At 37.5% G+C, this 27519-nt stretch overlaps 2 protein-coding genes across 3 annotated transcripts; both read right to left on the bottom strand.

The window, feature by feature from the left end:
- Window positions 1-1144: 1144 nt before the first annotated feature.
- On the bottom strand, window positions 1145-6619 carry LOC109240618. 2 transcript variants are annotated; one of them, XM_019407285.1, is made up of 5 exons: window positions 6574-6619; window positions 3249-4910; window positions 2681-2787; window positions 2440-2583; window positions 1145-2362 (listed from the first exon to the last, which is right to left on the bottom strand). In XM_019407285.1, exons 2-5 carry the CDS (start codon window positions 4843-4845, stop codon window positions 1559-1561), a joined length of 2652 nt encoding a protein of 883 aa, XP_019262830.1. In that variant the 5' UTR covers window positions 4846-4910; window positions 6574-6619; the 3' UTR covers window positions 1145-1558. The 2 variants fall into 2 exon arrangements, with proteins under 2 accessions (XP_019262830.1, XP_019262831.1); XM_019407286.1 differs by lacking the exon at window positions 6574-6619 and having other exon boundaries at window positions 3249-6125.
- A 2054-nt stretch (window positions 6620-8673) lies between these two features.
- Window positions 8674-10170, bottom strand: LOC109240613 (PAN domain-containing protein At5g03700-like). The gene has a single exon (XM_019407280.1). It carries the CDS (start codon window positions 10168-10170, stop codon window positions 8674-8676), a length of 1497 nt encoding a protein of 498 aa, XP_019262825.1.
- Window positions 10171-27519: the final 17349 nt, after the last annotated feature.

Genomic DNA, 27519 nt, shown 5'->3' with positions numbered 1-27519 from the left:
AATTATAAATGAGAAGCTAATTTTTTTAAAAGAAATTTATATGTAATTATAAGCAAATCTAAAACATGAATCAAGAATGAGGAAAAATAAAAGCATATTTATCAACGATCATAACAATAAAGTACTTGCATAAAGAAATGTGTGACATTCATGCATGCCAATAAGTTGCTCAATTCCGCATCAACATGATAAACAACAACAACAATAATAATTACGCCTGACGCCTCAATCTCAAACACATTAAAGTCGGCTTCTTGATTTAACCTCAACTCATATCAATCAATGTGATACAAGGGGAAAAATTCAACCTTGATTATGTAGATTATTTAATTTTATTTTATCACCTTTTTAGTAATACATAACGTAATATCATCATATAGTATGTCAAACTCTATGATGGTATTAGAATTTTCATTCGCTCTAGCTCTTATTTTCTACCTGCTTATAATAGTAAGTTCCTCTTATATAATATATTTTTTTATTAACAAGAGGGGAATTCTAAAGTCAGTGAGTTTAATGAGCATGATCAGGGCGAAGCTAGTAGCTTGGCTACAGGTTGAGACGAACCAAGTATTTTTTGGTCAAACAGTGTATTTGATTTTAAAAAAATTCATTAAATATGTACAAATATTAAGTTTAAAACCCAATTATTAATGTACTTAAAGTTATCGTTCCAAAATTCAGAACCTGTAGGATTGAAATTCTAGCTTCGTCCCTGAGCATGATCAAATACATATACATTTTAATGCATATACACATTGTTCGAGCCGAAAGTAATGAGTTCAACTAACCAGCAAATCCCCTACATTTTACCTGGTCATCCATGTTTGTTAACCTATGCCACCAGAAACCATGTCTGGCAAGGACAAATGTAGGCTTTAAGATATGGGTTCGACGGAACCCAGTAATTTTAACCCAAACTACTTATGTCTGGGAAGTTTATCTGCACTTTATTGTTGATGAAGTAAGTCTGGTGCACTAAGCTCCAGTTATGCACGGGGTCCGAAGAAGGGTCGGACCACAAGAATCTATGTATGCACCCGGCATTTCTGCAAGAGGCTGTTTCCATGGCTCGAACCCGTGACCTCCTAGCAAGTAAACTATCATTAAATGGCATCAAGTAGATGCAAAAAGGAGTAAAAAAGAGATGATAATGTCAGCTCCATGAAAAATGATCACTTAAAGTTCAGGGAGCCAAAAAATTAGCTGGACTAAATACAAGTTCAAGAAAACTCCAACTGTAAAGGTTAACTAAGCAAAAGGCCTTCAAAGTGTGAGTTGGAGTTGAAATTCCATCAAAACACCTGCGGTTCCTTTCGTTCCATATACACCAACAGATAGTAGCTCGGATCATTCTCCAGATCTTGATGGCTTTGTCAACTCTGCAAAAACTCCAGTACATCGTCATGGATCGACACTACTCGTTCACTTTACAAGTTTGACCAACTTGGCTATACTTAGGGATGCCATTCAAAAGAGAGAAAGTACGTCGCAAAAAAGATATTTACATGCTCTTATACTCTGGATTACTAGCTGGCAAAATCATAGGAAGGGCGATTTACACAGGCGATTCGGTTATCTTGCTTTTGAAGACTTTCAAGCTTTCTTCAACTCGGGCAATATCCGAATCAGCTAGCTCCTTCATCTCCTCCAAAACAGAATACTCAGCTTCCATTTCATCAAGAGTAGTAGACTTTTCAAAACATTTCTTAGCCAAACTCAATTTTTGCTCCTGGATTGCTTTTCTTTTTGTCTTTGCATCCTTCAATCTTGCCTTCAACTTACTCATTTGGTTTCTGATGGAATCCATTGTACGTTCAAGCTTGTCGTTGTAATCTTTGAGGTTGGTGTAGAGTTCCTGACCTTTTGAGAGGTCATCGACGATGATCACTTTCTTGGCAGCCTTCTTATAATACTCCTCTTTGTCCTTCTTAGCTCTACGCCAGGTTGAGGAAAGATGTGGAAGGTTCTCTTTGAGTTTCTCCAAGGAAAGCGCTCTCTCAACCGATAAATCTGGTGACAAAGCATATATTGACAGTGCTGCACTTAATGTTGAACAGTTTTCAGGTAGAAGCAAGTCTTGAGAAGGCATGTTTAGTAATCTGTCAATGTCATTCTTTGCTGTGGCGAGCATTTCCACTGACGCTGTAGACTTTTCTGAGGCAGATATATTGTTATATATGGAAGAAGATTGGCCAGTCGAAAAACTGATAGATCGAGCTCGTTTAATTTGTCCACTAACTTGAGTAAAGAAGTCTTCTAGATTATCAATATCCACAGGATTGTCGAGTGGTTCACTATTGTCATATGTCTTGCTTCTGGTCTTAGCTAATAATGGGGAAATCGTGCATTTTTCGCCTTCCTGAAAAGAAAAAGCTCTCAAACTTAGATGGAGTAAATCAAACATAATGACACAAGTAATAAGGAGAATTTACGTACATTTTCCGAAGTGGAGGACGAGGTGGAGATCGATGTAGCATCACCAGAAACTTGCACGTCGGTCTTACTCCTATCTTCATCCGCTGGAGTACAACTTGAAGTTATCCCTGGCAGCGGCGTTTTCATTGCGGAAGTCTTCATCTTCTGAAACGGGTAAAGCAACAGCGAAGTGAAGGAATCAGGCCAAGCAATCCCCTTACAATCCCAGAGGCCTGTTTAGGGGATGCATGGGAACTTTTACCTTGCATGATATTCCTCTTGTAGATATCTTTTCAGCCGCCTCATACGAGTTTCTTTGTTGTCTGTACTTGTCTTGTTGTACAAAGGATTGTGATGGAATATTATCCCCTGAAAGGCAAGAATAAGGAGGCAGTACTAGATATCAAAATGCAGAAAATGGAAACCAAAGGTAGAAAAAACAAGTTGCAGAACATTGAAAAAGGGCAGCCTGGTGCACTAAGTCCGGGGAAGGGCCGGACCATAAGGCTCTATGTACACAGCCTTACCCCGCATTTCTGCAAGAGGCTATTTCCATGGCTCGAACCCATGACCTCCTGACCTCCTGGTCACATGGAGGCAACTTTACCAGTTACGGCAAGGCTCCTTCCAGGAGAACATTGAAAACTATCCGAAAATCTAATATAATGGTATATGTACAGGCCATTGTATTGAAAACCATTGTATTGCAAGCCCGATCATAATGGTTACATATATTTAATGGCGAGTCAAATGCCAATGATTCCTCTATTCCTAGGGATACGAGCCAACTAGAAAAATTATGATTCGTTCCATCAAGAAGGGTGTCGTACCTTTATAGTTTCTCTTCATATTCTGGCCAAATTTTCCTGCAGACTGAGAATCACCTTTAATACCAATGGACTTCGGAGCAGCAACTTGTTGCCTGTCAGATGGACTGAGAGGCATATCACACGGCGAGATCTTCCTGAGGACATCGATAGCAGTCTTGTCCCGATTCTTAATATAAGTGGACCACCAGGAATCAAAGAACGTTCTAGAACTTGGATTAATATTAAATGGAACAAATGAGAATTTCCTTTTTAGTTGCGAAAACCTTGATTCTGTTTCTTCGACGTTATCTTCCTCTCCTCTGATTGAAAAATCATTGGCTGATCGGTGGAGGGGAACAGCTTGTTTCATGCCAAACTGTCGAGCAAACTGATTCGGAGAATAATGTTCTACCCCACATTTCCACTTCGAAGATTCGTCTAGAACAATACTATACGGGAGGTCTCGAGCAATAAGATAACTAGCCCAAATCTCTCTTAACTCTGTCCTGTTAAGTTTCTGGAAGTAAGGATCAAGTGACCTCTTAAACCACTCAGGTCCAAACTTCCGAGAAGAAAACGGCGTGAATTGGCTGGCTGTTCTAAATGAGCATTTATGAAAGAAAAGAAAGTAATGGTTAATTGTTTTAGGCCTCAACACACCTTCAGCCAAGGGAAACCCATAGGTCGGAGCATTACCGTTATCTGAAGTCGAAGGTTGATGTTCGGGAAAGTAAGACTGTAGCCATAACTGCAAGATCCAGAAAGGACCTGCTGCATCGTCAAACTTACCCGTAATGATGTCATGACAGCCATGATATAAATTAGACAACACAAAAGGTGCCAAAGCAAGCTTTTTACCCATAGCAAGAGCAAAAGCCAGTTTCGTACATTGCTCAATCATGGTAATCGAAGAATTACATAACAGATATCTACAAAGCCACATAACCAGAAACGATATATGTTCTTCCTCTGTCACAGCCATCGCTCCCATTGACACATCGAGAAATTTGCAGTAAGTTAAGCATTCTTTAATTTTTCCATACTCGGGAACATCACGAGTTGATTCAGAATTTCCGAGAGGGATACTTACTTCCTCACCATGCGGCCTAAGTCCAGTCAAGGCAACAATATCTAGTACTGTTGGCCCCATCATACCAAATCTGAAGTGGAACGAGTTTGTCGAGATTGACCAATAGCACAAGGCAGCATAAAGAAGATTCTTATCCATTGGTATATCAATTTTCGACAACTGAATAGCATCATATATATCAGCTGATTTCCACACCTCCCATTTTGCCTTCTCAACTCTATCTACCCAATCGATCCATGTTCTACTTACATTAGGCCACGACCTCAGAGTCTTACCTTTGAACGAATCAGGTTGCACGCAGTGTAGAAGTAGCTTTTCTCCTTCAGCTAAGGGGTAAAGAGGAGAGAGCTCCGGAGGAAGTGTAGTCTTAAAACACGGGCCTAATATATAATTAGATGGCGATCCAGGAATACAAACAAATATCTCATCAAAAATTAGCTTTCTGTTCGACTCCTGCTTTTTCTCGGCCAACCTTTTATTTGACCGGCAAACTTCAGTACCGAAGCTTCCTACTTTATCTTTTCCCATTTCTATGTTTTTCTCTGCTGGAGCAAGTTAAGACGAAAAAGATTGTAAACACCTCAGGGAAAAACCTGCAGATGTGAACCGGTAATTTGACTTCTTTAAATTATTAGTATGATTAACTTCTAGATGAAAACAAGGAAACATATGCTGAAAGCAGTTTAACCAAGACTGATATTATATGCATGTCTCAAAAAGAACAAAAAACAGAAACTGACCTGGTTATTTCCTTAATAGCATTGTGAATTAATTAGTAACCTATGATCTTAGATTAAACTGACATAGAAAAGAAATTTCCTTATTATCCATATGACAAAGTGGCTCTTGCAATAACCATTTATTTAATCTTCCAAATTCTGAAATTCCGCAGTAGATAAATGATTTCAGCCGTGGTACCTCATTTATTCGGAATTTTCATCCATTCAATGGTTGATAAATGATTATTCCACTGTCCCAAATGCATCTATGACAATGACCTCTAGTGCTAACCATTGGATATTTTATCGTCTACTCGTAACTATCCACTAAAATCAAGCCATAAAATTCAATTCAGATGTCAGAGATGGAAAGACGGAAAAAGGAAGAAAATGGAAAAAGATGAAGACATGGAATGAAAAAGGCTAGCATAAGAATGAAATCTCAGTTTCACCAATAGGAAATAATAGCTACGCATGAACTATAGTATTAGAGATTCAAGGTAGATGTTATATAGCTTGAGGAAGCATTGAAGCTCGATTTACAAATATACTGTAACCTTCTAGCTCGTTTTAGGTGATTCTTTCTAATTCTTCACTTGCTTTGTTGTTGCTCTTATTGCTATTGTTTCTCCTTGTTCAGACACTTAGTGACCATTTTAAAGGACTTTCATTAACTCTCCTTTGATATACGCATGGGCGGAGCTAGGGTGGCGGAAGTAGGTTCATCCGAACCCCAGAAAATTACACTTTATATACAAGGTGAAAATTATTTATTATGTATATATAGTAGATGTTGAATCCTCTTAACTTTTTTAACTCTCTTTTGATATACCGGCATGGGCGGAGCTAGGGTGACGGAAGGGGTTCATCCTAATTCCCTTTGCTGGAAAGTTAAACTATATACATAAGGTGAGAATTAAATTTTATGTATATATATATTAGATTGTTGAATCCCTTTGACTTACTCGTGTATTTACATTCTTTATATTTTGGATCCCCCTAGTAAAAGTCCTGGCTCCGCCACTAGATATATAGGAGTTCTTGATGGGACTTCTCTGGTTTTTACCTATGTTACTCGGACTCTACGAAAATATTGTTGGTTGCGTATCGGATCCTCCAAAATTTAGTGCATTTTTGGAGGATCCGACACGGGTGCGGCAGCACTTTTAGAGAGTCCGGCAACATAGGTTTTTACTCCTCTTTAAAGAGGTTTTCTTATGCTTATTACAAGGAAAGTTAAATTTATTATTCAGCTTTTCCTTCCTTTCACCCCTCTTCTCCAAGAGGAAAAGGAAAAACAGTAAGAGTACATCTATAAAACTACCATACTTGGCAATCTATACTGCAATGAGAGAGCCATTGAACTATACAAAATACAAACCAAACAACAATTTGTATGCATATTGTCAAGAAAACCATAGTTTCAATTTGAATTCCACCAAAATATTACATCTTGAATTAACATGCAACACTTTAACTCAAGTATAATAATTAGTGTAAAGCAAATTATTAGAATAAGAAAAGAAGAAAACTCAACTTTACCATAACTGAAATTGCAGATTCTTGACAATTTGAGCTCTTTTTACTGTATATTTTAAAGTGAGATCATAAACTTGTTACTAGTAGTCACAGTAAGCAGAGGAAGATGACTGCTGATGGACACGTGTGCACTAATGGGGCCAAGTTTTATTGGACTTGGAACGGTGGGATTGTATCGTGTTTACTTAATGTCAAGCCCAAGGCTTTTTGAGAGTCCAACTTAAATGTGGGCTGACAATATATATTAAGAATTAATAATTAAGGAAAAATGACACTATACAGTCGCTCTAAAAATAATAAAAAAAAAGTGTATAAAAATATTATATATTTATATATTCTTTATGTTATATAAAAAATTATAATGTATGTTATATACAAAATTATACAAATTTATGCACTTTTTCGGCTACCAGATGTAAATAGTTTCTGGCGCGGGCTAAAAGTGATAACACATATATATTCTCGGCTATTTTAGTTTAAGAGGTGAAATTCAAAAATAGTCAAATTTACAAGTGGTAATTGAAAAATAGCCACATTTTCGAAAGTAATCGAAATTTAGTCACTTTTTATATAAAGATAAATCTAAACGAAAATACTATTTAAAATTCGAAAAATATTTCAGCATATTATATTGGAGTTCCAGTATAATATACTAGACTTCCAGTATAATATATTAGAGTTCCAGTATAATATACTACTCCAGCATAATATGCTGGAAGTTCACAGGTGCTCCAATCTCCAGTATATTATGCTGGAAGTTTTCGTGTGCTGGAGTTCCAGCATAATATGCTGGAAGTTTATACACAGGTGCACCAATCTCCAGTATATTATGCTGGAACTTTCCGTGTTGTAGCAACATAGTAGCTATTTTTCAATGACTTTGCAAAAGCTAGCTATTTTTCAATGACCAGTTCGAAAACTGGCTAGCCCGTTCTATTTTAACTAGTTTAAGTGGTTGAGTGTATATATATGTGTGTGTGTGTGTAGGGGGAGTGTTTTCCTCTATTCCTTCCACATTTTTTTCGTATATTCTATCTTGAGTTGTCAATATTTATGTTTTTTTCTGTTAATTATAGAACAATGTAATTTCTGAAATCAATTCTCTCAACATCATGCATATCCAAAATTCAAAAGAAAAGAGATTTTTTGCCATATATCAAAAGTTCTCTTAAAACTTGTAGTTTTAAATATGTCATGACCTTCTGTGAATAAAAACATGTTATTAAAGGTAAAATAAAAAAAAAATTGTGACGTAAGAATATGTTATTAAAGGTAACATTTAAAATTAAAGAATTCGAATATAAAAGAGATATTATTCTCTTTGAAACATACTACAAAGAAAAAATATCACAAAAATGAAATATGAGAGTATTAAAGTCTTATATATTACTCTGACGCTAATCTACAGAAGAGTTTGAATAAAAGACAATAATGTGACAAAGGTGACATATTTCGAGGCAAGGGCGGATTCAATAGCTCATTTATGTGTCCTTTTATCCTAAACATAGAATTTTCAGTATAAAATTTAATAAAATTGCTGAAAAATTGAGCAATGAACTCATAACTCAAACAACATAATTGATTTTAATCGAAACCGAAATCTTTAACCCGTAGAATTAAATTTTGGATTCGCTTATGATTCCAGGGAAGAAAGAACTATGAAATTATGGAATATAAGTTATGTGAGGATAAAATTTGAATTCATGAAATCACTCTGATTTTCTTACAAAAGTCACAAAGCTACAATGAAATTTGGTGACCTTGGTCGTGTAGATAAGAGTCAAAAGAAATACAATTTACAATGTCTGTCATTTTCTATTAACTACTAAACCATGTAACAACTAGGAAAAAAGAACATCCACTTTGCAATTACAAGGATATAATATCATATCTTTTGCAAATATAGCCAATCTTTTTGTCCTTGGACCACCAATTTCCACCCTTGTGATAAGATAATGTCCATTTTATAAGCACTTTCACACATGAGAAGTAGTAGGCCCCACTTGCCAAAACCCAAAATGGGCCCCACTTCCACCATATATTGTAAAAATATAGTATGATGATGAGGTCTCTATCTTAAAAGATGTCATCCCTTACCTCATCTTTCACTTAGTTCAATTGACCTAAAACTTGCATTTCCCATTTCCTTATATGGTCCAACTACCATTCCATCTTCTTCTACATACCCACTCACTCCTCTTTTTCTTTTCCTATATCTATACAACCCTAACCCTATGACCCCACCAAATACCAAGATGGCCCCACATAATAACCCTATCCCTATCCCTAACCCCACCTCCACCTTATCTTTCCCAACACCTTCCCTCACTTTGAAAAACCCCATTTTGGTTTCATCCCCTACTCCTACTAAACTTTGTATGGGGTAGTCTAGTATGTAGCAAAATCCAGATGTATTAGTATACACCACACCCCAACATGTACAATTTCCTTCACATGTACTTTGACATTCTTGAAAAGAAGCCATTTTTTGGTAAGTCATTAACTCCTTGTTAGGCAATTCAACACCATTTCTTGAAAAGCCCTTGTACTTTTTATGATCATAAACCCCACAAAAGTCGCCGGAATCTTGATTTTCCGGCGAGACACACTTGCCGGAGTTGTAATCCGTGCTATTGTCTAGACAAGAACAACCTTTGCCCGGTCGACAAAGTCCATATATACCACAAGGATTAGGCAATTCACATGTCTCCTTTATTGCTTGGTAGTCCAATATCCAACTTGACCCGGCCCAAAAATATCCTTTCAAATTCCCATCCGGTTCGACCCGGATCCGACGAACACCGGATACGGGTTGTTGAAAACTGTTAAAAGATTCTACATCAACAGGAACTGACTCATTTTGGTACATACCAAAAAAACCATCTGACTTTAATACAGCATAAATTGGTCCTTGACCTTCAATAACATCTGCTTTAGCTTCTAATGCCTTGTGCTTCCAATAGATCCGACCCGGACCCGGACCCGATTCGTTCTTGAATTTTGCATACAACCCGAAAAAATCAAAGCCCAAACTCATGGAATAAAGCCCATTGGACGAAACCAAAGTCATTTTACTTGTAAAATTTTGATTTTCCACAAGGGTATCTGAGGGAAAATCAAAACTTTGCCACAAAACAGAACTTAACCTCATTCCACTATCAACCTTTTGAACTTGCAAATTTGATGTATTTGAAAGCCAAACACGGTGTCCATTAGTATGAGTAGACCAAAATACCCCTAAACGAGAATCCGACAACACAAGACTGCCATTGAAGAACAACTCAGTCGAGTCAGCCCATCTTGCTAAACGGGTCAAGTTAGCAACCCATATTGACTCAGAAGATGGAACATGAATAATAGAAAGAGTGAGTTGATCTTTTTCAACTCGGAGAAAACTCAGTGAGTAATTACCAGTAGAATCAGTAAGTAGAGGTTGAAAATTTGAAATATGAGAATCTGGGGTTGCTTTAAATCCTTTGAAAAGCTCTTTGGGAGATTCAGCTCCAATATTAAACCAGTAAAAATTTGTGAAAAAAATGGAAATCAAGAAAATATGAGTTACCTTCAAACGAGTTACTGAGTTAACTATTTCCATGAAATTTTTTGCATGAACAAAATATCAGAAAATTTGCGTTTTTGTTTGGTATAAAGACGAGGGTATAAATAAGAGCAAAAGCTAGCCTATGGTATATATTATGATTGGGTAAGTATAAGACCAAATGAATAAAGATCTAATATTTTTTGTGAAAGATCATGAAGATCTCGAAGAAAAGAAAATGAATATATAATGTTTTGTATATAAATATAGTGCATGGTTTGTAAGAGAATTATTTTTGTAATATATTTATTGATAGGAGAGATATAATGTTTAAATATTGGTACACCATAGGAATTAAAATAAATGTAGATCCAGGGCGAACTAGCCTTTTGATTGCGGGTTATACCAAACTTAATAACTTTAGTTCAATATTATTTTTGTCTTAAGAAATTTATTGAACGGTATACAAATTATTAATTTAAAACCCGATAATTTAGAAGGACTATAATTTTGAACATATAAACTTTAAATCTTAGTTCCGCCTCTATGTAAATCCAGAGGCGGAGCCAGGATTTTAAGTTTGTGGGTTCGGGATTCTAATCCTATTAAGTTACTGGGTTCTACATTAATAAATTGTACATATTTAATGAATTTTTTCATACAAATACAAGGTTTGAACAAAATTATTGGGTTCAGCCGAACTCGCATCGGACACTCTGGCTCCGCCCCGTGTAAATCTACAAGAAAACAACAACAACCAAGTGAAATTTCAATAGCAGGGTCTGGGAAGATAGTGTGTACGGAGACTTTATCCCTATCCGAAAAAGTAGAAAGATTGTTTCCGATAGATCCTCGGCGCGATTAAGTTATAAATTTTTTGAAATAGTGACTGACATCTACTTGTGGGTGAAGGGGGATTTGTGGTATTTCAATGTCAAAATAATCCAACTTTTACTTCGGTGGATCATAAAGTGCATGGAATGTGAACTACTAGTGGCTTGTCAATTTTCATATTTATTACTTCATCAACCGTATTTTATAGGACATTTTTATTAATTGACGTTGTATTTACAAAAGAAAGACTTTCGTCTCATACGTAGAAGTGATTTTAGATTTATGATCTTAAACGCGCCGTGATAATTTATTTGCTATAAATATTTTATTATTAAGGGTAAATATGCCGTTCAAATTTAACGGAAAATTCAAAATATAGAAACGTGTATCATATTTTTTCATTAAATTTGCATGAATTTCAAGAGATTATAGGTCTTTCGAGATAACTTTATTTCATACTATGAATTTAGGTTTACTTCATTTCCTATTACCACCTTCGCTCATCACGATTAGTTTCATACCGGAGGACCGATATATTTAGATATCGACTCATGACAGAATCAAACAATCTCAAGCGACCAATCCATCAGAACACATATTTTTAAAAAAAAAAGTAATTTTGTCATAAAGTTTTAATAGTTCATTTCAAAGTTAACAACAACAACTACCCAGTAAAATTCCACCAAGTGGGGTCTGGGGAGGGTAATGTGTACGCAGACCTTACCCCTACCCCGATAGGGCAGAGAGACTGTTTCCGATAGACCCTCGGCTCAGAAAGATGGAAATAAGAAAAACAAGAAAAGACAATTCATTAGTATCTCCGGAAGGTTAAACTTTCCATAATTAGTTGCGGTAGTTCATGACTTACATATTAAGGTCAAATAGAAAAAAAGTAAAAGCAAAAAGTTTAAAATTGAAGCAAGCATTTGTCTTCGTAGTTAGGAAGATATTTACGTACAATAAAGATCATAGATTCATAGTTTTGTGGTCTTTAATTATATGAATAAAACGACGTCGTATAGCCGTTCTTAAATAATAGCCGAAAAAAGTATACATATATATACATACAAAAATTATACAAATTTTACATATTTTTTCGGCTACTGAATGTAAATAGTTTATGGCACTGGCTAAAAGTGATAATACCCCTTTATTATACGTAGTTAGGAGGGAAGATATTTACGTAAAATAAGTAACGTGAATTATTTGTGGTTTTGGCTGACCATAATATTTTTTTTGGGTGGGCATTAAATTCTACGTATAATAAAGACCATAAAATCTGAAGACAACTAATCTGCTTAAGTAACAGCAATGACGATATGGAACTCAAAAGTCAAAATCTATAAAGTCAAACAATCACGTTACTCTTTATTCTCTCCATCATTTATGTATCATGTCCCTTATAAATTCGCCTCTTTTTTGCTTTTTATTTATTTATTTTTTAATTTGGTAAAGAGTTGAACAATAAATACTCCAGATGAATATATGTACAACCTTTTTTCCAAAATTACTGTTGCTTTTTCTTTTTGAGAGTCAAGTTAGACAAATCTTTGAAGCTAAATTATATTATATTAATATATTTTTAAAATAAAAATTTAGGGATTCAAAAACTTTACGAGAAGTACTATGAGTTATAATTCTCTTCATTGAAAAATATATTTTAATATTGGTCATAGTTTATATGATTTGAATCTCGAGAAACGAAAAGTTATAAATATGAGACGGAGGGAGTAGGATATAAATATAGTAGTTATAACACTGAGCTACTATTCAATTTTCTATGAACATCAGAGTTCCTTTCAAATTCTAATAAATTAACTATGCCACAAAAAGTCAGCTACGATAATTTATTTTTCTTGCTCATTTCTACCTATATAAATTTCTTAACACATATTTGTTGGGTTTGGTTCACCTGAAAAGAGACATTTACTCTTAGAAAAAAAAAAGAGAGATTAAAATTGAACAAATTAAAGCTTCTAACCTAAACTCTATGTGGCGACTGACTTTTGTTTACCTCGGAAAATGTAAGTAACAATTAAAGATAGTTTGTGGTTTTAAAGATATGTGATATATTCTAATACTAGTGATTATACAAGTAATATTAAGTTTAAGTAAGAAGATAAGGTGAACCAAATCAGTGTTGCTGGAGCAATAGGGGCCTCGAGCTCGGTTGTCCCAGGGACCTCGAGGTCAGCTAAGNAAACAAACATCTTCCTGCTCCATGCACCGAGCATTCTTTACCAATAACAGCTTAAGACATCCTGTGATTCTCACACATCTACGAAGCACCATATAACCTTTGTCAAAATTTTGCTTCACTCATGCCATCCTCGGCTCAATTTCCGCAACCAGAACTGATTCGCCAGCATGCCTCAAATCGGAACCAACATAGCACATAACCGTACAATTAACTAATCAATAGCAAACTCACCAACTTGGCTCGAAGCCATAGATCAAAACACTCCCAACAACTCATAACGCATATACTCCATTGCTGCCTTAATACCATAGTGAGATTAAACTCAATCCTTCATAAGCTTGTGGAAACACAAATCATCTAGAATATTTTTTTTAACTCTTCTGCAAATCTCGCATTCACTCACACAACAGTTAAGCCCACTCTCTCGGCGATCCAATTTAGATGTCAACACATTTTCTTCACTTGTAAATGAGATCTTCTAATAGATAACATAAGGATCACACAACTTTAGAACACTCCGCAGGAGATGACCCACCTGCTTTGCCTCCAACTACCATTTCTGTATACCTTCCACCGTCCTAAACTGTACGCAGTCGCTTAGTCTTCCTGAGTCTGAACTCATACCGCAACATAAAATTTTTACTTCACTCTCAACTGGAAACATGAAAAGATTTTTTTCACGCGCCCATAACTCGGGCTATACCTCGAATCGCAATGGAATTCAAACACCTAACAGTTCTTCTATCATCCAATAGGTCTTCCTCATCACCTCCAAGTCACATAGATGCACCTTGCAGCACTAACATACTCACCACGTAGCTAACCAGCCGTCACTCCCACTAATAGGGGCAATGCCGAACATATAAGTTCGAAACACTTGCTCACACAATCAACACCTCGGTGCTCAAGCCATAGTAAAAGATCCGGCCTCAAGTCCTCCAGACTGGCCCAATATAAACTCACAGAGATTACATCTCGCCCCTCGATCGGGGAATCACAAGCCATCAAGGCACATCTGATACTGAGCACTCATGCGCGCGTACGAACACGTGGAAGGAATTTCAAGAGTTTCTTTTCAAGCTGAATCAAGGACGCACGATAAGAATTCAAGAATGTGAAGTTTTCCTAAAGGTTCTGCAGCCTCTCGAGGATAAGTACAGACGTCTCCGTACCGATCCACGAGACTCTACTAAACCGGCTCATGACTCGCGAGACCAAGTAACCTAGGCTCTGATACCAACTTGTCACGACCCCAACCCCGATCGTGATGGCACCCAGCACACTGCTAGGCAAGCCCGACCAATTTAACAACCTTAACCCTTTTTATGCAGTTCATGATTCAATTAACACAAATAATTACTAAGTCATAATACTGAAACTCTGAAATATAGTTAAAACATGCGGAAAATCCAAGTAGAAATACTACTACTACACAGCCCGAAGAATCCGGTGTCACAAGTCTGAGCCTCTAATACACAGGTGTCAACCTACTACATATTGATCTAAAGAAATGCGAAAAAAAAGCAAATAGGTTAGATGGGAAGATCAGGACTGCGGACGTCATGCAACTACCTTGATGTTCCCAGATATGATGCTCGGCAGAGAAGTCCTCACTCAGCCTCACTGGTTGCACCTAGATCTGCACACAAGGTGCAGAGAGTAATGTGAGTACTTCCAACCCAGAGAGTAATAAACGTAAATAAGGGTTGAGAGTAAGAAATCCTGGATAGGCACAATGTAAGCTATAATTACAGCAGTTTAATCCAGATAATAATACCTCAATAAACCAATGAAAATAATGATGTTGCAACAGATAAGTAAATGAATGACAATCAATTAAGAAATGCAACAAATAGTACGGTACTCTCTAGTACCCGCTGCGGCGTGCAGCCCGCTCCATTTATTTATCGTCGACGGCGCTCACTGGGGGTGTGCAGACTCCGGGAGGGGCCCCTTACGGCCCAAGCGCAATATCAAGCCATCTCGTGGCATCCATTAGGCCCTAAGCCTCATATCAATATCAATATAATACTGTTGCGACGCGCAGCCCGATCCCATACTCAGTCCAGAATCATGTAAGCCCCTCGGGCACAATAATATATAAATATTCAGCCCAAACTTCATTATAAATATTATTTAAGTTCCATGTTTGAGAAAAAGTGGCTAAGTTTGCAAAACAGTATCAAATACTAGGATTGAGTTCAATTATATGTAAAAATGGTAAGAAACTAGTAAGAGCAATCCCTGAAGGATTCAATCAGTTGGCACGAGGCCAAATTATGACAATTAATCCATTTTTATAAGGATATCAACTAAGCTTCAATCAGTTAGGTAGTTATTTTATTAAGCGGGACGGACCAAGTCACAATCCCCGACGGTGCTCTACCCCACGCCCGTTATCCGGCGTGCAAGTCACCTCACATAGCACTACGATGTGCAAATTCGGGGTTTCAAACCCTCAACACAGCATTTACATCTATTACTAACCTCAAGCCGGCCAAAATCCTAGCTCGCTATGCCCTTGCCTCTCAAATCGACCTCCTTGCGCGTCGAATCTGACCAAAACCGCAACGAATACGTCACATTATGCTATAGGATCAATACCCAATCGAAAATAATCGAAAAACATCAATAATCCCGAAATTGACAAAACCCGAGCCCCGGGCCCACTTCTCGAAACTCAGAAATTTTTACAAGAAAGTGTTCTTCATCTTCTCCCGATTTCGTTCATATAAAGAACACCAAAATCGGAGTCCGTTTGACCCCTCAAATCGACCCCTAAAGGTCTCATAATCTCAGGCCCCAAATCCTATTTTTCTACTGTTTTTCATGAATTAAAGGCTGGGATTATGGTCTATAATCACCCATAAACGAGTTTTAATAATAAAATCACTTACCTCTGTGATACCCACTGATTTTCTCTCTTAAAAATCGCCTCAGAAGCTTCTTCCCGTTCAAAAATTGGAAGAAAACTCAATCTGCTCATTATAGGTATACTGTTCACGCATTTTACTGCTCCCAATAGATTCCTTGTGAAATTCTAATGAATTTAGGCTTTTGAATCACTCAATTTGACCTTATAATGAAGGAGATATGTAGGTTTTAAGATTTGCAAATAGTGCAGATTTTAATACGCCGTCAGGGGCAATTTCGTTATTAACCTGAAAATCTGGGCAACCTTGGTAAAATGGCCATAAAATCCTCATACGATGTCCAAATTCGACGATTCTTTTTGCTACGGGTCCGTAATTACGACACGGATCTAATGCTTCATTCAAAATAGTAATCGGAGCTTATTTGTTCAATATGCTATCATTTATGCTTGAAGAAACGACGTCGAAGCATAAGAAAAACGAGCACAACGCAGCCCAAACCTATCCGGAACTCACCCGAGCTCGTCGGGACTGCATAGGAACATATGATCATTCAAACTTAGTTTCACTCTCAAAACACCAAAACTAACATCAAAACACCAAACTTACATCGGATTCAAGCCTAAGTTCTTCTAAAACTTCCGAAACACGCATTTGATAAAAAACCCAACCAAATCACCTCCGAATAACCTGAAATTTTGCACACACATCCCAAATCACCTAACGAAGCTACAGCAACTCTCGGAATTCCATTCCGACCCTCGGATCAAAATCTCACCTATCAACCGGAATTCGCCAAAATACTAACTTCGCCAATTCAAGCCTAATTCTACACCGGACATCCAAAATCACTTCCGATCACACTCCTAAGTCACAAATCATCCCCCTAAGCTAACCGAATCGTCGGAATCCACATCCGAGCCCTCTAACTCATAGGTCAACATCCGGTTGACTTTTCCAAAACAAGTCTTCCTTAAAGAGACTAAGTGTCGCATTTCCTTCCAAAAATCAACCCAATTCAACTCATTCACACAAGACACTGATAATGAAGCATAATGAAGCAGGAAATGGGGGAAACGGAGTAGTTCTCATGAGACGACGGGTCGGGTCGTCACAGGATTAAATTCCTTAAGGAAACACTATGAACTCAGTGGGCTCAAATTGGTTTTCTGTCATTTCTGTTTATATTCATTTATATATCCAGTATTAATTTACAAATACAGTATACTAACAGTTACAGGTTCTATCAACCTAAGGAAAAGATAAGTAAAGCGTAAAATTAATCTATGTATATTTACATCTATACTAAAACGTAAAATTAGTCTATCTATATCTATATAGTATATCTATATCTATATCTATACTATATGTTTCAAAAAATTTATTTTCTTCTCCACTACAGATGTAACACTTGTTGTTGTACACAACTAATTAATGCTCTGGCTTCTCTCTAGACGATAGAGAGAGAGAATGTTCTGGTGCAAATATCAACGGAGAACCAAATCCAAGCAAATCCATTACCAAAAAGATGGCAGACAAGATATCCAAGATTGACACGGCGCAATCATCGACACTAACAACTGAGGAAAAAATCTACTCCAACGCAGTGCACAAAAGCCCAAAATAGAAGGGAGCAAAGTAGATTCCAAGGTAAGCTTCAAAGACAGAGTACTTGAAAATCAACCATTTGACCATTTGGATTTCGATTGTGACATGTTTAATAACCTATCTCTTGAAGACGAGAGAACGATAACCCCACAAATCACCCTAACTTCATACCCATCTCCTCGACTGAAAAACAAAGACTTTACAAACCTTTGACCAAAGCCCTAATCATCAAATTTTTAGGTAGAAGGATGGGTTATAATCTTCTTCACACCAAAATACAAAAAATATGAAACACCTTTGACCTACTAAATCTTATAGACCTTGGTAATGATTTTTATCTTATAAGATTTTCTTTGGAGAATCTATACATTACTGTCCTGAATAATGGACCATGATTTATTGGTTCACAGTTCCTCTCCATCAGGAAATGGACACCGAAATTTAATCAAAATAGTGTCCAGATTACTTTTTCTACTATATGGGTGCGCCTTCAAGAATTGCCTACAGAATATTATGACATTTATATGCTCCAAAAAGTTGAAAACAAAATTGGCATAGTTCTAAAAATCGACAGTTGTAGGCACACACAACTCAGGGAAGGTATGCCAGACTATGCATATTAGCACAACCGAGCAAGCCTCTACCTAGGAATGTTATGATCGGTGAACACCTACAGGAAATACACTATGAGGACACAAACCCCTTGTGCATCTCATGCGGGTGCTTGGTCCACAGCCACTTTCAATGCCCACAAAGAAGAGCCGCCCAACAGACGAAGCCGTTAACCTCATAAGCACAACCATTCTAAGACCAGTGAAATATAGTCACTTACACAAATAAGAGGTACGCTACTAATAAAGCTCCAACACTAGTTGTAGATGGAAAACAAAGAGACGAAGGGAAAAATGAATATTCTGAAGCCACTGGGCAAGGAAATGGAAAAGGAAACGGAAAAGAAATTGAAAAAGGAAAAGAAAAAAAAACAACAAAATAGAAATTAGAGTAGAGGAAAAATCGGAAGAACAAAAAGGGGAAAAAATAGAGGCAATGATTACATCAGAAAATTATGCTCCTAGGCATACCAACCTTACGTTGGGAACACAAAAAGAGACATCTCCTGAGTCCAAGAAAAAAATAAATGACTCTCCAGGCAACTAAGGGACATTTACTATTCCCCAAAATAACAAGTTTGCCATCTTGAATGACCGTGTGTGGGACATCAAAACAAAAACCAAAACAAAATTTTTAACCATTCCGAAACACCGGAAATAATATTTGCTACACACTCCCTATTCCAATTTACTTGAACTTCAATTTCAGTTCCAACGGAAGACAAGTATCCTAAGACCAAAACCATAAAAAGCAAAACACCTACAACTACACAACCAACTTTTCCAGGGCCCCCACTAACTGTCAAACCAAACGAATGTCGCGCCTCTTTTTTCTTGCGAAATCGGGTTCATGACATTTGGAGGGACAACTCGTTCTTTTTGGGAACTGGATTTTGAAGAGTCGCCACCTAATGATTTATGGTGTATTAGGACATCTTACAGGGTTCAATTATAACTAAACTTGGATAACCAGAGATAGGGTAAGGGCTTTGAAATTATCCTAAAGGGAAGGTGTTATGCACCCCTCAGGATCCACTAGTGTGGTTCCCGGCCAAACAGTTATTGTGAATTTGGGATACAATTAACATGTAAGCAGATAAGGCTCAAGTAAGAGGGGATTTCAATTCATAATGGTTTGGAAGTAAACAAATTTGAAAGAACAATAGAAGAGCTGATTTTAAATAAGGAGTTTCAATGCTAAAAAAAAGAGTAAAGAATAAAAGAAAGGGGGGTCCTAAGTTTACTTAAAATATGGATCACCCCACACAATGTCTGGTAATCACTCCTCAATGAGGGGCTACACATGACATTATCGCATGGTCATCATATCCATATCTACTCTTCCCACCCCGTTAAGGTATTAAAGCGCGGATTGGTCTCGATTACTTATTGCATGCTATTACCCGTCCCAATCCTATCAGTCCTGGAGGCAATTAGGACTACTAATCCTAAAAGGAAGAGATATTAGGCTTATTTGAAGTTTCAAATGTAAAAATTCTAAGGCGACATACAAAACACATACTGCATGTTTGGGTAAACATATAAGCAAACAAAGGCTCAAGTATACCTCCTCAAAACAAACACATAAAATAGCATGTCTTGCACATACTGCTTAGGTCTGATTAAAAATATCAAAGACGAGGGAGATGAGGTTGTTGAGGCAGACTAGTTTGATACATGACTCAGATAGGAAGTCAGAATCAGACTTGCTTAATGATTGTGTCAGTTATTAATTAAAAAAGGCAAAATCAGTTTTTATCGGTTGTTATCACCTAAGGCTTGCCTAAGTGTTTGAGCGAGATCCTATGAACATGATATCTATTACCGATTCAGAAATATAGCAAAGCAACACTGTTTTAAGACAAATGATTCGAAATTCTTATAGGCATGACTTCTATGCGTTACTGATTTTAGGTCCTCATAGACATGATACCCAACATTTCATGTGAGCAGAAACGAACAGGATTATACTTATGGACCCCTATAAACATGATTTCTATATGTCACTGATTTTAACATGCTACCGGGTTATATCCTTGAAACATGATGCCTAATATGCAGAAAATTAAATTGAAGCCCTATAGGCAGGTTATCTAGGTGTGATATTAAACAGGTAGAGTAAATGAATCTCTATGAGCATGATTTCTAGATGCAGTTATGCAGAATTAAAATAATCCTATAGGCATGGTTTCTAAATGTGATTGACTATGCAGAATCAAAATAGTCCTATAGGCATGGTTTTTAAATGTGATTTGCAAGTGCAGAATTAAAAGAAGTCCTATAGGCATATTTTCTAATGCAGTTTGAAAGTGCAGAATTAAAAGAAGTTCTATAGACATATTTTCTAATGCAGTTTGCAAGTGCAGAATTAAGAGAAGTCCTATAGGCATATTTTCTACCCTTGCATGCATAATTACCCAACCTTTTTTTTTCACTAGCCAGCCCCAGTGTTTATTATAAAATTATTACAGACCCAGTAGCGAATTACATCGAAAATAAAATAAAGAAAATTACAATCAGAGGAAGCCAGATTCCTAACTTCCTTTCTGAGTTATGGGCCAAACCACTTCAAATGCCATTTGTTTCAAAGTCTTTCTCAAACTTGAGTGTGTCAGAGTTCCCTAAGGGCCTCAAAGGGACCCCGGGCAATGCTCACACCCAAGTTCCAAAACCAGAATAGGGACAAATGCAGTGTGGAAATGCCAACACTCATGTGTCAAAGTTCAGAGGGAGCTCATGGGTCCCAAGGGAAGGCTCATATGAGGGGGGGGGGGGGGGCAGAACTTAAGTCTAGGAAGATAGTGCAAGTGCAGAAACAGAGCTATAAGAACTAAGGAAGTAAAGAAGAGGGAAAGAGGTGCTGGGAAACAGTCAGTAACACTTCAAACAAGTTGATAATTTTACACCAAAGGGGGCAGGGGATTGTGAATCCATTGCAAGGACCTATATACTTAGGCATAGGTCAATTCAGGGCACGCACAACAATAGGGGTGCTGTCATGCTTGTAAGTCAACCAGAGCACACAACATGTAAAGGTGGCATAGAGGTTATGATCCTAGGAGGACCAAGTTTGAATCATGCTCGGCAATATTTGATGCTGTCATACCCCAAACAAACCATAATTATCAAACACATTGGGGTAGGGATTTAGGATTCATAATACATTGATTCAGAACAGGAGAAAAGAAATTGCAGCATGCTAAATAAAGTAATGAGGCAATAGGAAGACAAGAATGCTAGAACATTAAGTAACCATGTTGTTGTTGATGCGGAAATCTTAACTAGAAACATACCAGTTCAAAGAAGCAAACATAGTAAAGAAAGGTAGCAGGACTTTTGAAATATAGCTTTGATTTTCAACCAGCTAAACAAGCCATAGTTGAAGCAGTAGAGCAAGAGAGAGTGTTCTTTTTAGTGTAAGTGAGAGTTCAGAACTAAGAATATTCGTGTGTGTGCTAATGAAAAAGCAAGGTATTTATAGTTTGAAAACAGGTAGAAAATAAGGCAAGAATCATAGTTCAGCAGTAATTATGGAACTTTGTATTAATTAAAATCCCATCAGTATAAGGACTTCCTTCAATTAAGGAGTTAAATTAAACGGTAACATGCAAATACTAAATAAGGAAAGAAATCACATAAGGTTGAATATAACCAATAAGGAAATATTTTTAGCATAGTACAAGTACTCAATACGCAATAAGGACTAGGTTCATCAGATTCTAATCAAGGAAATGTCGGTAAGAATCGAGTACCAATGGAACCAAGGTAAGGGAATCAATTAAATTGAGTAGAAAAGGTAGGGCTCGAAGGTTCAAAGGAAAGTGTTCAAATTAGACCAAGAAACAGGGAAATCAGTAAGGTGAAACAAGGAAAAAATCAATTACTTAACACGAGTGCAATCAAAATCTCACAAGGAATGGTTTGAAATTAGTCCAGAGTTGGAGGTCATTCAAAAGGGGAATCCAGCATATAAATAGTGTACATAAACATGCGAGGCCAAATTATGGCAAAGAGAAGCAGCATGCAATAACAATCACATAGTCAGTTGACTGTGAACATGGAAACATGGTAGTCACCTAGGTCAACTTCGTTAACTTAGTAATAGGGTATCAGAAACATGCAAAGGGTCAAGTAAAGGCCCTTCTGAAAAGTACATTCGAGTTTCAATGATTGCAAGAAAACAAATCACATAGAGAAACAGATGAAGCAGCTTCGGAAGCCCGAATAGGCCCTAAAGAAATTAGGGTTTTTTGAAACCAATCGAATTCAAAGATGATGAAAAAGTAAATCACACAACAAATATTCTCAGAACTCGAATGAACCCAAAATTAGGGTTTTTCAACACCAATCGAGTCTGGAGATGAAGCGCAAGTAAATCAAACAAATAATTAAAAAAATAGATTCAGAAACCTCATAAGAAATTAAGGCCCTTAACATGCAAACTCAAGTAGAAGAATGACATAAGGAAACACAGCAAAATATGTCAAATAACTTAGCAGAAAACCTAATCGGAAGAAATAAGGGTTTTTGAAGGTAGAGTTTTAAAAGTAACTTTGAGAAAATGTTTAGAAGTTTAGAGCAAGCACAAGTCTGAAACAGACCTAAAAGAAATCGGAAGAACCTCAAAGGCTAGGGTTTCAGAAGAACCCCAAATGGTGAGAAAGGCTTTGAAAACAATCGATCTAAGCAGGAGAGTCCAGAGTCAGACTCAAACAGCCATGGCCAGCCGGAGCAAGGTCAAAAATGACTGGAGACAACCATAAAACTGAAATCGACCAAAGTCTGGACCAAGTTTTCCCAGGATTTAGCCTTGAAACCATGATAATCGGGCATGTAGAAGCCATAGGAGGTGGATACAGGCCTCCGATGACCTTGGAAGCCATTGATTTGGGAGATTTTAGGATTGTAGCTGAGGGTGGCGGCTAGGGTTTGAGAGAGGATTGAGAGAGACAGGGGATTCAGATGTGGCGGGGTGTGAATAATGAAAGGGATTTGGGGGTCTTTTGGGCTTAATTAGGAAAGGGCCAATGTCGACCGTTGATCTAAATGATCAACGGTCAGGATTGAAAGGGTTAGGTAGGGGATCCGGGTGGGTCATTTAAATGGGTTATGGGTTGATTTAAAAAGGGAATTGGGTCCTGGTAATTGGGTTTGAATTGGGTTCAATTGGGGTGCCAAATCAGGTTAGAATTGAAATGAAAATGGGCTATCGTTTAAATAGCCACTTCCCTATTTGATTTATAAAAATAGCAAAATAACTTCTGGAAATATATTAAAGGTACTAAAATAATTAATAGTACATAATTATCAAATTGAAAAATACTGGGCTTAATTTTATAGACATAAACGTAATTAAATCTAATAGAGGCTAATATTGCAATTTAGCTTTAAAAATGCTAAATGAATTTGTAAAAATATGTAAAAATTGTCTTAGCTATATTTTAGCATAAATATGAGAATCCAATAACTGAATCACCAAAATAATAATTTTGGGGGTAATTATTGGGTTTCTCTGAATAAAATAGGGCAATAAATTGATTAAAAAATCTTTATATATGCTATTTTGAAAGTATTTTGCATTTTAGAAAATATATAGGGAAAAATTAGGTATCAACAGCTGCGCCCTCTTTACTCGGGAAGGATGAAAGAGTTGTCGGGTAAAGATACGATGGCCAATTTTGACCGAGCGAAACGGTTTGAAGAAGATTTAGGCCGCACCCTTGCTTCTGAGCTGCCTACCTATCCCTGGTTTTTGCAGGAATCAGGCCATATGTAGTTCAGGATCCGTGGCAGAGTATGCCGATGGAGACTTTTCAAGAGCGAACGCAATATCTAGGGTTGGGTGCGTGGCAGGTTTAGGTTTGATATGGCTGCGGGAATCGGAGCGGGATCGCTCCTGTCGAGATGGCCGTTGCTCGCCGGCTTACCTGCAAATAAGCTGTAACGACCCGTCCGGTCGTTTTTGGAATTTACGCCCCGATCCCCCATTAATTGCTTACCCTAAGTTCATTTCTGCTATTTTGGTTTGCCGGGACGTTCGGTGTTGGGATTCGGAGTGTTTTGGGACACTTAGTCCCTAAATGAGAGCTTAAGAGTTGAAAAATGGTCCGTAATCGAAACAGTGTAAAGACGACCTCGGAATGGAAATTCGATGGTTCCATTAGCTCCGTTAGGTGATTTCGGGGTTGGGAGCGTGTTCGAAATGTATTTTGGAAGTCCGTAGCTCATTTAGGCTTGAAATGCCGAAGTTTGAATTTTTGAAGTTTCCGGTCCGATAGTGAGTTTTTGATCCGAGGGTCGGATTGGAATTTCGGAAGTTGCAGGTCATGTCATTTGGGATGTGTGTGCAAAATTTTAGGTCATTCGGGCGCGGTTTGGTTAGGTTTTTGATCGAAAGTGTGTTTTGTTGGAATTTGAAGTTCTTAGGCTTGAATCTTTGATTTAATTTGACTTCCGATGTTGTTTTAGGTGTTTTAAGGATTGGTACAAGTTTGAATAAGGTATTAGGTGGTATTGGTGCTTTTGGTTAAGGTCCCGGTGGCCTCGGGATGATTTCGGATAGTCGATGGGAAGAAATTCTAAAGTGTGCAGCAGCAGATTTTGAGTCTTCTGGTATTTCCGCTTCTGCGGCTTGGGAACCGCAGAAGCGGAGCCGCAGAAGCGGCTTCTTCATCGCAGAAGCGATTCCGGGCATCTCCGCAGGAACCGCAGAAGCGGTCCCTTCCTCCGCATAAGCGCGACCGCAGAAGCGGGATTTGTACCGCAGAAGTGGAGTCTGGCCTTAAGTGAAAAAAAACCGCAGAAGCGGCTCGTGGTCCGTAGAAGCGGGACCGCAGAAGCAGAAACCCCTGGACAGAAATAGAGATGTCGAGGGTTTGAGTTCATAAGTTGCAAAAATCAATTGAGAGCTCGGTTTAAGGCGATTTTGAGTGGGATTTGAAGTGAAGATCACTAGGTAACGTTTCTTTGGTCCCTTCTTGTTATATTTCATCATTTTATAGTTAAATACACCATTGAAATTCGAATTCAGGATCAAAAATTGGAAGAAACTTCATAGACCTAATTATTGAGTTTTGAGTCGGCAATTGACCTCCGATTTGGGAGGTTTTTATATGGTTAGACTCGTGAGAGTACGAGGGTTCTGAAAATGTGAAAATTATTCGATTCCGAGACGTTGGATGGAGGGGCATTTTGGTCATTTTACCTATTTTTGCGCCNTGTAAAGGCCCTTCTGAAAAGTACATTCGAGTTTCAATGATTGCAAGAAACCAAATCACATAAAGCAACAGATGAAGCAGCTTCAGAAACCCGAATAGGCCCTAAAGAAATTAGGGTTTTTTGAAACCAATCGAATTCAAAGATGATGAAAAAGTAAATCACACAACAAATATTCTCAGAACTCGAATGAACCCAAAATTAGGGTTTTTCAACACCAATCGAGTCTGGAGATGAAGCGCAAGTAGATCAAACAAATAATAACAAAAATAGATTCAGAAACCTCATAAGAAATTAAGGCCCTTAACATGCAAACTCAAGTAGAAGAATGACATAAGGAAACACAGCAAAACATGTCAAATAACTTAACAGAAAACCTAATCGGAAGAAATAAGGGTTTTTGAAGGTAGAGTTTTAAAAGAAACTTTGAGAAAATGTTTAGAAGTTTAGAGCAAGCACAGGTCTGAAACAGACGTAAAAGAAATCGAAAGAACCTTAAAGGCTAGGGTTTCAGAAGAACCCCAAAGGGTGAGAAAGGCTTTGAAAACCATCGATCTAAGCAGGAGAGTCCAGAGTCAGACTCGAATAGCCATGGCCGGCCGGAGCAAGGTCAAAGATGACCGGAGACAACCATAAAACTGAAATCGACCAAAGTCTGGACCAAGTTTTCCCAGGTTTTAGCCTTGAAACCATGATAATTGGGCATGTAGAAGCCATAGGAGGTGGATACAGGCCTCCGATGACCTTGGAAGCCATTGATTTGGGAGATTTTAGGATTGTAGTTGAGGGTGGCGGCTAGGGTTTGAGAGAGGATTGAGAGAGACAAGGGATTCAGAGGCGGCGGGGTGTGAATAATGAAAAGGATTTGGGGGTCTTTTGGGCTTAATTAGGAAAGGGCCAATGTCGACCGTTGATCTAAATGATCAACGGTCAGGAAAGGGTTAGGTAGGGGATCCGGGTGGGTCATTTAAATGGGTTATGGGTCGGTTTAAAGGGGAATTGGATCCTGGTAATTGGGTTTGAATTGGGTTCAATTGGGGTGCCAAATCAGGTTAGAATTGAAATGAAAATGGGCTAACGTTTAAATAGCCACTTTTCCCTATTTGATTTATAAAAATAGCAAAATAACTTCTGGAAATAAATTAGAGGTAATAAAATGATTAATAGTACATAATTATCAAATTAAAAATACTGGGATTAATTTTTATAGACATAAGCGTAATTAAATCTAATAGAGGCTAATATTGCAATTATATGCAATTTAGCTTTAAAAATGCTAAATAAATTTGTAAAAATATGTAAAAATTATCTTAGCTATATTTTAGCATAAATATGAGAATCCAATAAATGAGTCACCAAAATGATAATTTTGGGGGTAATTATTGGGTTTCTCTGAATAAAATAGGGCAATAAATTGATTAAAAAAAATCTTTAAAAATTAAGGAAAAATATAAAAATATTTGGACATACTTATATATCCATACATATGCTATTTTGAAAGTATTTTGCATTTTAGAAAATATATAGGGAAAAATTGGGTATCAACAGCTGCCCCTCTTTACCCGGAAAGGATGAATGAGTTGTCGGGTAAAGATACGATGGCCAATTTTGACCGAGCGAAACAGTTTGAAGAAGATTTAGGCCGTACCTTGGTTTCTGAGCTGCCAAAATATCCCTGGTTTTGCAGGAATCAGGTCGTATGTAGTTCAGGATCTGTCGGCGGAGTATGCCGATGGAGACTTTCCAAGAACGAATGCAATATCTAGGGTCGGGTGAGTGGCAGGTTTAGGTTTGATATGGCTGCGGGAACCGGAGCGGGATCGCTCCTGTCGAGATGGCCGTTGCTCGCCGGCTTACCTGCAAATAAGCAACACAAGCATATATGGTGCGTAAATTTAAACATGATGCAAATTCCCATCGGACCATGAAGGTTGTCTTTGGACGGTTAGAATGACGTCCTTAGACCATGATGTCCTGGGCCATGAAGCGTATAATAAAGGATTCGCAGGCCATGAAATGATGCTCTCGGGCTATGGGATGATGCCTCCGAACCATGACGCCTTTG

Source organism: Nicotiana attenuata, unplaced genomic scaffold (assembly GCF_001879085.1).
Source record: "Nicotiana attenuata strain UT unplaced genomic scaffold, NIATTr2, whole genome shotgun sequence".
In the NCBI taxonomy this organism is placed as follows: domain Eukaryota; kingdom Viridiplantae; phylum Streptophyta; class Magnoliopsida; order Solanales; family Solanaceae; genus Nicotiana; species Nicotiana attenuata.
This window is presented reverse-complemented; position numbering and strand designations above follow the sequence as displayed.

Bases quoted from the DNA above. Each gene is read 5' to 3' on its own strand.
- LOC109240618 (XM_019407285.1), bottom strand. From the start codon at position 4,845: ATGGGAAAAGATAAAGTAGGAAGCTTCGGTACTGAAGTTTGCCGGTCA. The intron at 2,788-3,248 runs GTACGACACCCT...CTTGCCTTTCAG, and splicing joins TATGAAGAGAAACTATAAAG to GGGATAATATTCCATCACAA. The intron at 2,584-2,680 runs GTAAAAGTTCCC...TACCCGTTTCAG, and splicing joins CAAGAGGAATATCATGCAAG to AAGATGAAGACTTCCGCAAT.
- LOC109240613 (XM_019407280.1), bottom strand. From the start codon at position 10,170: ATGGAAATAGTTAACTCAGTAACTCGTTTGAAGGTAACTCATATTTTC.